The 13,082-nt window shown below is 41.0% G+C and overlaps 1 protein-coding gene across 2 annotated transcripts in view; it reads right to left on the reverse strand.

Annotated features, from left to right (window-relative positions):
• The window catches only part of LOC133420611 (calsequestrin-1-like), a 50,626-nt gene extending 46,067 nt beyond the window's left edge, over nucleotides 1–4,559 (reverse strand). For both annotated transcript variants that reach the window (XM_061710348.1, XM_061710347.1), the window contains exon 1: nucleotides 4,263–4,559. In XM_061710348.1, coding sequence (XP_061566332.1) covers nucleotides 4,263–4,499 — 237 coding nt within the window. In that variant the 5' untranslated portion in view covers nucleotides 4,500–4,559. The remainder of the gene's footprint in view (nucleotides 1–4,262) is intronic.
• Nucleotides 4,560–13,082: the final 8,523 nt, after the last annotated feature.

Here is a 13,082-nt window from a genome sequence, read left to right on the forward strand (position 1 = left end):
GTCACAGAGACGTTTTTTCAAAGTTTTCAATCGTCAGAGAGATTCAGGTAATGCAAGCGTCTTGAAGGTACAAGATACGAGTGAATGTTTATTTAGAATCCCTCTGTATTTATACTGCACACTGTATGACATCAGTAGAATTCTATGGTTGTCATGGTATCCTTTTTTTCAAATGAAAGTAGTGTGTGTAATGAAAGTGGCCCCTCCTACCATAAAAAAAATGTGCCTTCTTATTTCATAGTATATTAAGATAAATTAAAATTAAACAAACATGAATTGTAATTTAAATCTGAAAAAATGACCATGTTAAAAGCACCAAACGACCTGGTCAACATGCCGACACGAGGCTGGATGGATGGATGGATGGATGGATGGATGGATTAATACCAGTGAAACATCATTCACCTCCACGTTTTCTTTTCTAAATGTTTCAGAGACCTTCAGGCAAAGAATGATCTCTTTCAATTTCCTTTGCTAGTACAACAACGCTGGACATAAAATGATGAAGAAGCCACGTGCCTGACAGGGAGTGAAATTCTCTGAATTCTATTGGAAGTAACAACTAAGTTTAAGCATCGCTTTGGGCAAGCGAGTAGCCACGTGACTCCGTCACACTGGATCGCTGGGAGGAAAATCCTCAACTTTATTCCTGTGGGTCTGCAGTGAAGGCAGGAAAGCAAACATCTATGTTGAAACAAGGAAACTGGGTTGGTATTTCAGTCCAAGCCTCATTTAAAATCTGAAATGGACAGAAAATAAAATCTATTTTTTACTCATGTAACAACTTGCAAAGAAATTTGAAGATCTGAATGTTTTGTTTTTGTTTTCTATTGCTTGCACCTAACATAGTAGAAAATTAAAGTAAAGTCGAAGAAACATAATATTGAAACTAAGACTGGACCAAGCAAACTTAGAGCTAGAAGTTTGTGGGATTTTATTTTCATGTATTTGTCTAAATTCATGAAGATAAAATGCCACAAATTTTACTTATGCATGTAAGAATAGTCACACATACACACATTAGAAAAAAGGAGAAGTGCACTAGAAATTCAAAAGAAATTTTCAAAAGGTACGATGTTATGAATTTTTAATTTAGCTGCCCGACTTACTGTATCTAGAACATTTCAAATATCTTCAATAGTCTTCATGCAACCACATTTCAACCATAACGTCTGATAAATGAACAACTGGTGAGACACAGAGGGCCCGATTTACTAAGATCCTAAATAAAGAGTACTAAATTGCGTGTGCACTGAAAAAGTTTGCGCGTGCTGTTGTTGTGTGTTTTGCGGGTGATCAACTAAGATTGCGTGCGCAATTGATAACAGGTGCAAACTGCAGTATTTAAATGAGGTGTTGCGCGTCTTACGGTTTGCGAGCGCAAACTTTGCGCCATGGAGAGTGGATGGAAAGCAGGATATAGTCGCAAGCGCAAAATGAAATTTGACGCGGTGGAGTTACAAATATTAGTGGAAGAGGCAAATAAACACATTCATGAACTACAGCAAAGACATTTAAACATTACCAAAAGAAACACAATATCGGAGAAAATCTGCGATAGAATAAATGCAGTTATAAGACAAAAAGAACGGCAGATGAGGTTAAAACAGAGTCGGCGGCAGAACAGATCTAATTGGGGGGCACATAATAACCAGCGATGTAAATGCTTAATATGAGTTTGCCATCAACGATCACAGCAAACCAGTTTCAATTACACAACATACTGAAAAATCTCTTTTTAATACACACACACACAAGTGTATTGTGCACCCAAACTGCAAAAAAACAAAAAACAACGACGTACAGGCCACGTCTCTCCCTCCCTCCCTCGCCCTCTCCATCTCTCTCTCATACAACGCATACACATAAAAATGTGAACGGTGAATCTCCAAATTTAATTTGACGAAATTAGGCAGACCCAAACATTCCACATTTGCGTAATAATAAACGCCAAGGCTGGCGCCACGAAGTCAATTAAATGCACCTTTAGAAGAGTTGCACATCTTAATTTTCCTATTTCACCATAGATCACACTTTGGGAAGCCTTCTTTATATTTTAGCGTTATTTCCGCGTAGATAAGAGTGAGTTTGATGCTCCTTAATAAGTTTTGTCCGCGGATCAACATCAACCCAGCTCACCCAAACCCCTTGCTCTCTGACTGGCTGATTTATGGTTCCACGTCACACCAACGCAGTAACGACGGCGTAGGGTACGCGGCGACGCACACCGCACCGCGACCCTACGCCGTCGGCTACGCCGTCGATTTAACGCAGAACCATAATTCAGGCGAAGCTGCAGTCTCTGCGCTGATCCTGACACAGCGGGTCGGAGCGGATTTGGTCATGATGTTTAACCTGTGTTTTGTGATTAATAAGCACGGGTTTTAATTAAATGTAATTTACGAAGGATGATTTCACGTTCAATAAGATAAGTAATCAATAAAATACAAAGTTTGGCACAAAGGCTTGGCCTGCTTGTGGGCGAGTGGAGGGGGGAACATTAAAAGAAGGTGGCAAGATATAAGGCGGAGAACTAAAGAAAAAGTGGCCTTTAATAAAACTTGTGCAACCATTTTTAAAATAGCATGCAGCAGAATAAAGACTCTCTCTCTCTCTGCGTATTCTTTGATTTTGGATGTCGCCTCCTTGCCACAATAACAGCAGCAGCAGATTAGCACCTTCCTTTCGAACGTATTAAATACAGACGCAATCACAATACGCGCAATTACTTTCAGGCTTGGTAAATCTCATTGCGTGTGGTAAATGGACCAATTTGCATCTTCCCCTCCCAGTATTTAACGATTTCTGGCGGGTACGCCCCATATTGATTATTCATCAGGGCAAAAGTACTAAATGAACAGCGTGTGCTATTTTGCGCATTTGAGAGACGCAGTCATCTTTGCACACTGTTAGTAGATCAGCTCGCACTTTGGTTTGCGGGTGCTGTCAAGTTTGCACACGTTTTTACACACGCAAACCTTTAGTAAATCAGGCCCAAAGAGTTTTAAAACTTACAAAACTTAGCTAGAAAATGCAAAACAATAAAAGATAAAAACAGCAAATAAATATCTCAAAAGTATATTTACAGGGAGTTTAAGACTTTTTAAAGCTCCTTTCACACAAACCTGCCATTGTTAGTTTGTCAGTGTTGCTTGTAGTCAGTGTTATGTAATAATTTTGGAGTAAATTTCATCAAGTGTTAGTGGTATATTTTAGGTGCGACATGCTTTCCAACACATGCAGTGTTAAATTGGCCACGGCCTACTTTCAGGTGAAGAAGCGTCTTTCAGTTTCTGCAGACACCATTTTTTTTTACGTTGCTGCTTTGGTAAGTTCTGCTTCATTAGAGAAGTGTTTGGTTGAAACTATATCATTTGTGTGGAAATATTCCAGATAGAAACGTTAGCAGTATGTTAGTCCATATTGTAATCCAACTGGAGGTTAGCTACGTAAATTGTGTGTCTTTTTGGTCGCATGTAGACCATACAGTGCTGGAGTAACTTTGGTTCAGTGTTCAGTGTTAAAATAACAGTAAAAAGAGTGAACACATGCATGCAGCTTTCTAGTGTTGAATTTAAAAATTTTCAGAACATTTTCGTATGAGAATAAATCACATAACCTTTGAGGTTTGTTTGAGTTTGTATATAGAAAGCCACGAAGACAAATGATGCGCTCTTATCAGCAAAAATCATCAACTAAAAGTAAGCAAATAGATAAATATACACCAGCTCCCACCGCTCCATTATTGCAGACATTACTACAATACTAAAGACAGCAATGAAGGAAGGGAAAACGCCAGACGGACCAAACAATAGACCCAACAGATCTTAGTGTTGTAAAAGTGACGTAACATCCACGCCTCTAGGGGGAGCTGCTAAAAATTGCAAAAGCTCCTTTGTGCTGCTTAAAAACTTGCCGGCACATCACTAAATCTTGTTTCTGTCTCTTTTGTCTCTAATATACCTTCTTCTTTACAGGATATATCCACTCCAACCCGGCATGGATGCCACACCTTGAAAAAGCTCAATAATCCCATAAGTTAACTTCCATAAATAATATTCATCTTCTTTCGCACCTTTAAATCACAAAATGAGACTCTTCAAAAACCCAAACTGAAAAACTTGCACAGCAGCATTCAAGAATAAAAATCTGGAGCCATATACTCCATCTGTACCCCTTCGTTTACTTCCCTTCCTCCCTCTTTGCTTTCCCCCTCCATTCATCATAGTTTCATTCATCCCCATGCTTTAGTGGAAACCCACCTCCAGAGCCAGCTCCTCTATCTGAAGCTGCTTCATGGCACTACGATTCCCATCCACATTTTTGTGGTAGTAGATCACCATCACATCATACTTCTTCATGATGGACTTGTAGTTCTTGAGAGTGAGGGTATGGACACGGTCTTTGCCATCATACTCTGGGATCTCCAAGCCCGTATCACCCCAGGACAAGGTCCCCAAAGTAAGGAAGACTCCTACCAACACCCAGCCCCACTTCATGGTTACTGTCACCAGGTAGCTGCACGGACGCCTCTTCTCAGAGCCTATGGGTGCTGGGGGAGAAGAAGAACTGAAAAGGGTTTCCGCTGTCCTCTAATGCAAGCTCGTGTCAAGCAGCGTTCGTCCACTTCCTGTTCCCACCAGCTAAAGAAGAGCAAGTCTGACATTGACACCCTGGTTTTAAAAAAGAGGTTCACGTGGTTATGCTGACGCCACTGGCAACAGAAGAGGGGACGGGGGGCGGCGGGGGGTTGTAACATGGGAGGAACCAAGCAGCCACCTATCTAAATCCTGGCCATGAAAAGGGGCAGAGGTTGTTTTGAGTCTTTGGTGGGCTGCAAATACTAGCTCAGTGTCTTAGGGCTTAAGGTATGGATGGACGTAAAGTCCGAGCAAGCAGAAAGATGAACTCCAACATGCCATTCCCATATTAAGTTTTGTATACAGACGTAAAGACCTGCTATAAATAAGGTATCTGCAGGACAACAGCCTGGCCCAGAGTGTGGGTGGATGTTTTCTGATAGAACCTGAGACCCACAATCATTTGCACGCTTTTTCTGGCCTTTTTCCATCCAGAGCAAATACATAACGTCTAAATCAAAAAGTTCCTTTGGAATTAATTTCAATATGTTTTCTGATTTTATTTGGCATCCAGAAATCCAAAAAGCACATTTTCAGTGGACAGTGGAATATTTTTGTTTGGACGGTTTCTCTTCTGGTTGACCTTTTTTCCTTTTTGGACCAAAGAGACATGCGATACGCCTTTATTTCCTGGAGGTGAAGGGATGTGGGATGTCATGGTCGGTGTATTTCTGCAGTTTGGCAGGCCTGCGGACTGTATTTTAATTGGTGGTGGACACTGTGAGACCATGTCAGCCTGAAACGTTTACAATGAGAAAGTGGAGAGCCTGGCTATTAATACCAGTATGAAATCTGATCGGTGTTCTCCCCCTGCAAGTGTGGTCACTCAGCCGGTGCAGGAGTGAATTTTGATGCCAGAGAGGGGTACGAGGGGGGGTGGTGGGCACCGACCGCCACGTAGAATCATGGCAGGATCATGGCAACACCAGTTTGTATGGGAGGGTGTGTAAAACTGTGGAGCCACTTGCACTAGCATAACAGCATATACAGTGCTAGCTGTGTTTTTCCAGGACAGTAGCTTACCTTAACTACGATAATTTGAATTTAATATGTGGGTGTAGATGAATTACCACATGTTATATGTTTTAATCATTTTTATTTTCTACAAACAGTTGCACTGTTTCTAGCTTAGCTGGGGTTTAAAGTTTAAGAGTCATGCTGTAACAACAGCAGTAAAAAGAAATCATGAAGCTGTACTAACGCCAAAGATCCTCTATACAATATATTTATAGAACGTCTCTGCTAACGCCAAAGGCAACATCTCCACCTACGTTAATTTCCAACTGCCAAATCAAAAGCGAAGGGTCGAAGGTCAGCTTCGGTATTGTGCGTACAGGTAGAAGTTCAACCTCAGTTCATTTCATATTTAGGCCTTCAGTGATGTGCAACTTGGTCAATAAATACCTTTCATTATGCAGCATTTATAACAACAGGACTGGAGAGCAGTTAGAAACACACTTAAGCCCTATTAGGCATTGCATCACCTCAGTTGTGTACAAAATGGGCTCCGCTGTTATCTGACGCATTTTAAAAATCAACAAACCTGCATCAGCAATTAAAACATATCTGGTATGCTACTGTCAAAACATAAAGATAAAAGGGTCTTTAAAATTCACTTTCCAAAAAGTTTCATTAAATGAGTCCACAAAGAATATGAAAGCTTTAACAAGATTGTACAATAAATTGCAAAATCCCAGTTTAATATCAGAAAGACACTAACAAGACGGCTAAACTTTGGCGACAGCGACACAATAAACAATTCTCTTTGTGAAAAAAAGTTTTCATGTCAAAACGTGACGTATCACGGCTTTCTGTGATCTGTTGCTTTGATTACAATGATTACAATATGTTGAATCAACATAGAATGTTGGGATTTATGTAGCTACTAGCTAGATGTTAAGGACAGCTAAGTTAGCCACATGCTAACCCACAGCAGGTTTTTTTGATTGTAAATATTCAACACGTTAGATATTTACGATTTCAGGTCGGTGTGGCTCTAACTTTCTTTCAAGCAGGATCTATCACTCTTAACACAGCAAATAGGGAAAATCTGACTGCTGAACAGTCGAGATGATCAGGAGTTTACGTAGGATTGTCAGACGTCAACATTTAGGACCAAAATCAACCCAATTGTCTTCTACAGTCTGGGCGACTACTTAATCCGCTGTAGCAGCTTGAGTTTTACTTTATATTGAAGTTCAATTAAATTTTGATTAAATACATTTCCAATGTTGTAAATAATATAATGAAAATAAATAAATCAATTCAAAACTAAGCAAGAAGTTCAGACATTCAAACATACTGTTGTTTAACGGTTTCCAAAGTTTCCAAAGTTTATTTAGACGGGACAATGCATATTAATGCACACTAAATTAAGCAGTGTGAATACACTGGGTTTAGCAGAGATGCTAGTTTCCACCCGCAGTCCCCCACAAACAACCAGACACACTCACACTCAATTTAAAATGATCAATTTACCTAGCATGCAAGTTTTTGGACTGTGGGAGGAAACCGGAGTACCCGGAGGAAACCCACGCAAGCACACGGAGAACATGCAAACTCCACACAGAAAGGTCCTGCTGGGCCTGGGAGTCGAACCGGGAACCTTCTTCCTGTCAGGCAACAGTGCTAACCACTAAACCACCGTGCTGCCACTGCTTTGAATGTTAAGTAGACCCTCCAGAAAAACGCGGGCAAAAATCCTTGATTCTGCGGGCTAAAATCCTTGATTTTGCAGGCTAAAATCCTTGATTTTGCGATTAAATGTGCGGGTTTTTTATGTGCTTTTATGCAGTGAAATTGCGGAATATGCTGGAAGTTGCGGAATATGCGGAAAGTTGCAAAATATGCGAAATATGCAGGAAGTTGCGGATTCGGCGCTGAGCTCTTCCCTCTTAAATTCAGCGGGCTGTCTGATCTGATCTGAGGTCGTAGGAGAAAAAAAAAGGAGAGTGCGGGTGGAGAGGAGAGGGGCGGTGGCGGCCCGGAGGCCGGCCGTCTCTCTCCCTCCAGCCCGCGGCTCAGTCAGTGCTCGGGTGATTTGCCGGGGCGCGCCGGCGCGGCGAGGGGGACGAGCCAGAGCTCCGTCACCCCCCCCACGCGTCCGCCGCCACTATCCCCCAAGTGGATGGGAGCGTGCGTCCGCCTCCGCCGGCCTTCGCGGGCGCAGTGGTACGCGGTCAGCGCGGATCCTGAGTCCACCGGCAGCCGCGCCCACCGCGCAAGCGGGGGGCTCGGCGGAGACGGCACTCCCTTTTTCCTCTCACCCCCGCGGGTGAGAGCTGCTGTTTGGGGGGTGGCGGTTTCTGCGAGGGGTGCGGAGGTCCCCGGGCGGGTCCCGCACGTCGCAACCGGGCGTCCCGACATGTCACTCACAACACTTCCCCCTTTTTCCAAACTTTATGCGAAAATGTGCAGCAATGATGCGGTGAAATCAAGCAAGCCCCGCATAATTCGCATATTCAGCGCGGACATATGCGATCATCGCGGGAAATATGCGCCCTTTTAGGAATAAATGTATCCCCGCGTAATCTGCGCCATTTGGCTGATTATGCAATGAATTATGCGATCGCGTAATCGCGTTTTTCTGGAGGGCCTAGTTAAGACCATTTGTTGAGTCTTTGAAAATGCTTACGGCTTTTATGTTTTTATCTCTCAGTATATGATAATGGTGATAATGGATTTTTTTTCCTCCATTAATGAGAGCTGTAAAATAAAGGAAAAAACAAATCTGTGCCCTCTGGAAAATGTATTAAGGGTCAATCCCACATTTATTATTATCAGATTGTGAATTAATATGTGGATCAAAAAACATAATTTATGAACATCGTCAAAGCTGACAGAACAAGGTATAAAGAGATGTACTATAGGCATAAAACCAGAGAAAGAGAATTGTCTAGACAGAAATGATCAAACTTTGAGGACACAGACCCAAAGTTATGTAACATAGAAAAGAATCGACAAACTGAAACAGATCCACACGAAGCGGCTCGATGCTGCAAATATTTCAATAATTCTGAACAACAAAAAATGTGCAAGAGACAATAGAAACAGAAAATAGCATGTATTGTTGAGGAGCTTCAACAAAACTAACTCACCAAATTACCATTTCTTCTCCTATTCATCAGTCAAGCAGCACAAGAATAATCTGCTGACAAGCTGACTGTGAAGCTTTGTTATCAAGTCTGGATCAAATATTTGGGGAAGTGGAGAGCGGTGGTAGACAGCTATAGGATTTGACACATTTCAAAACTCATCAGAAGACACGCTGACAGGCTTGACAAGCCGAGCGCATGTAATGCTTTTTACATTCAGCTTCCAGGAGCTACGTATCACCGGAGAAGGGAGGCAGTAGGCCGCCTTAATGAGACTTTCCCTGCCGTTTCAGAGCAGCCGGTTCCCCTTCGACATGCACAAGCGTGTCCTGCCTCCTTCACTGCCCTGCAACAGTTGCCCCGCTGGTGTAAACAGCTCCCTCTTCTGGCAACTGCCCTAACAACCCTCACCTCCTGCCTGTCTCCCATTTACTCTCTCTTGAAATTGTCTGACTAGAAAAAAAATAAGAAAGACAAAAATGTATATGTTTTTTCTCAATGGTACTACATTGAAAAAGATGTGCATTTCAGTGTATGGTATAACACTCTGGAACAATCTTGATGAAAGTGTGAAGGTCTGCAAGAACATCAGGCTATTCAAACGCTGCTATAAGCAGATTATCATACTGAACTACCAACAATTGATGTTATAATGACCATGATTTTTTATTTTATTATTTTTTCATTGTCTTTTTTCTTCTGTGCATGATGCTTTTCTTTCTTTTTTAGCTACTTTAATTATAGTGATTGTTTTTTTTTTTTTTCATTGACTTTTTTTTCTTCTCTACTGTGCTTGATGCCTTTCGTTTTAGCTACTTTTATTATTGATCCACATGTCTTTTAATTACTTTTATATTGACATACTTTTATATGTCAAGAAGAAGGGTATACATTGTATATATGTATTATTGTTGTTATTATTATTATTATTGTTATTGCTACTATAATTCTTTTATATATCGGATACTCTTATATTGCAAGAAGGGGCCGGACTAGATAAGCATTTGCTTCTTCCTGTCCCTTCTTGAACAAAACTGGTTGTGCTTTATTATTATTGTTGATGTATGTGTTTTAAATTGTTTTGTTCAAGAAAGATGAATAAAGATCAAATCAAATCAAATCAAATGGTCATCATATGTATGTGCTATGTGCTGTTGCTATGACGACTGGGAGCTTGAAAAACAATTATACTCATAAAATACAGCTTGTATCAGTTAGATACATTTTTGCACATTTTATAAAAATGCTGCAAACTAGCAAATTCAGCGCTTAATGTTTTCCTGATTATAGCAGTTTCCCGTTTTCTCCATTCATATTGATTAAAGTGGCTCTGGACGAAGGCCAGGGCCTGCAACACATCCTCCACGCCGTACGTCACCTCCTCCAGCGCGGCCGAGGGCGAGAGTGTGACATGTCTGAGTCTGGGCACTAATGAGATCTAAGAGCGGTAACGGGGACAAACAGTGAAGCGAGGGAGGGAAAAGGTGTCCATGGAAAGAAAAAGGGAAGAATTAGGTGAAAGAGCCAAGCATCAAACTCCGGTAGGAAAGAAGAATAAAGCAACAATGAAAGATGAGGTGGATGGAGTCAGAAGTTAGATAAGGATAAAATATATATCTCACAATAAAGGTTTTAAAATGGTAGAAATAGTTCTGAAAGTACCAAAAACATGTCAGTATATGACACTTTGTGAGCTGGAAGTGGCTGTTTTCATCTCTGCCTCCTCGTCTCATCTCTCCTCCATCACCTGCCCGTGACTGGTTTATTGATCTCGCGCAAAAGATGTTTCAAGGATGTCTCCGTTCTTAAAAATGTTCTCGGCGGACAAAGGATGCTTGTGGGAGGAGCTTTAAGGACACTATTGTCTTTTTCAAGGAGGTTTTATTGATATATTTTGCTTGTGTGACATGTTAATTCCACTTCGCATGTGAAATCAAAAACCAATATTGGTAGAATTATCTTTAATAAGTGCAGTAATGCCTGGAGAAAACAATGGTTAGATGATGTAGTTGTGTTTCCTATTTAACTGTCAGTTCGACATGACAGCATCTGAATGAGAGAGTCTCATTTTTATAGTTTGCTGTTACGTCAGCTCCCCTTCCCTGGTGTCTGTCCTTGACGTCTCTGCTCCCTTCTCTGGCGAGAGGAACCATTTGACGCCAGTCGATGTTGTTACTCAGGGAGGCTGTGCGCACACGCACACACAAAGGGCCTAATAGTTCTTCTAATTGTGGCCCCCGATAGAAATCTGACTCATTAGACAACAAGACATACCGGTAGGTAGTGTTCAAAGTGAAGAAGCTTTGAATACTGATTCAGACACTGCACATCATTCGCCCCAAACCTTCAGATACCTTGATGAATAAAAGCTCTGGTGACTGAATCCTTGCCAACATGTCATCCACTGATCCATTCAGATTCGTACGTTACTGTGACATCACAGATCAGTAGGGGTGGGCAAAAATATCGATATGGCAATTATCGCGATACTTTTCCAGCCGATTCAATATCGATATTAAAAATTTGAATATCAATTTTTTTTTTTTTTTTTTTTTAAATATTTTTTATCCCCGATTTTTTTCCCATTATATCACCCAGTGCTCCTACCTAAGTGACAGTCCTGGGCATTGCCACTCTCTACCAACCCTGGGAGGGCCCTGCACTGAGCTCAGGTTTTATTTCACGTTTTATTTCATTTTATAATTTATTTTTTATATAACACAATTGCCTGTCCTTAAAAAATGAAAAATAATGGACAGAGGTTTATTTATTTATGGATTTATATCTATACTGACTGATCACTGTGCCTGTCCTTGGTTCTAGTACCCATCTTTCTTGTGTTTATTATCATTTGCCACATAATTAAAGCAACCTCATACTAAATTTAATGTTAATTTCATATGATGTAAATAATATGAAAAACATATACAAATATGTTGTAACTTTAGCTTGTATAGTTATAATAAAACATTGTTTTGACTCAGTTTGTCCCATGAATTGTCACTATAATCTGATGAACGTGCAACTCGGATTTTAAGATCCATCACTATCATCTGATGTACATATATACAACTTGGATTTTAAGATGTGTAATGCATTTTTTAAATTTTTCGGTGAACTATGTAGAATATAATAATCGGGATATCGCATAATCGGGATATCGCATTGTGTATCATATCGTGGCTCAAGTATCGTGATGCGTATCGTATCGTGAGGTTCTTCCCAATACCCACCCCTACAGATCAGAGTAAAGATATCCAGTATGCAGAGCTCCATCTCCACAACTTTACATGATGCTGTATTTCTTGTGATTGAGCATCAGGTATCACAAAGCTGACGTAATATTTTAGTTAGAGGCTCATGCTGTGGACGAGGGGGAGGGACTGAGCACGAGTCAATCCCACCCCCTAAAACCAGCAGCTATGAACGGGCTGGAAGGATGCAGTTGCTGTCAGGTGCTCCGTGAAGACATGGACGAGAAAAGCAACAAATCGGGTTCCAACTAGTCAGTCTAATGGTTAGACTTTTAGTCAAGATCGCCTAAACCGAGACCAAGACACTACCAAGACCAAGATAGACCAAGACCAAGACTGAGACCAAGACTAAGACTAGTTCAGCTCAAAACCGAGCAAAAAGAAACCAGTTATTTCATCATCCTACGTGAGTTGTAGAACATCAGCACCATCCTGGTTCAGCTAGTTTCCATATGAGGTTGTATTCAACTGCAGCACAATAACACAGAGAAGTGGATTTCTATTGGAGGATTGACTCAAGTGCTTTTAAGGATTGACACAACTACTAACTAGTCCCAAAGTCCTCTAACAGAATAACCAGCCTCCAACACCCCCCTCCACCTCAGAAAATGAATGAATAGTAAATGTTACTGATTTAAATTGTACTTAATTCGGAGATGAAACGTGAATTTTAAATAAAGATACACAATTATGGACTTGAACTTGCATTATTTACCATTATATTAGACAGATTACACTGAAAAACTGGTGATCATAAGATTCTGTCACCTCGGTGTGCAACGGCATCTCAATGATCAGAGTCCGAGACCTGGTGAGACCGAGACCCGAGACCGAGACAAGACCAAAGACTGTCGAGACCAAGACAAAATCAAGACCACAAACCAGTGGTCTTGAGAATTACAAGTCTACTAATGGTGGGAGTATTATTCGGACCTTGTATCTACTTTTAAAAGTCCACTCTCCCTCACTGTATCCCCTCTATTAGAAACAAAGGTAAACAGTCTCCTGTAGTCTGCTATGACTGAAGAATAAAACTGTCCTCTGTCCTTCTGCAGATGTCTCAACCTGGCACTTTTACAAGCGAGTATTTAAAA

This window comes from Cololabis saira, chromosome 20 (assembly GCF_033807715.1).
Source record: "Cololabis saira isolate AMF1-May2022 chromosome 20, fColSai1.1, whole genome shotgun sequence".
In the NCBI taxonomy this organism is placed as follows: domain Eukaryota; kingdom Metazoa; phylum Chordata; class Actinopteri; order Beloniformes; family Belonidae; genus Cololabis; species Cololabis saira.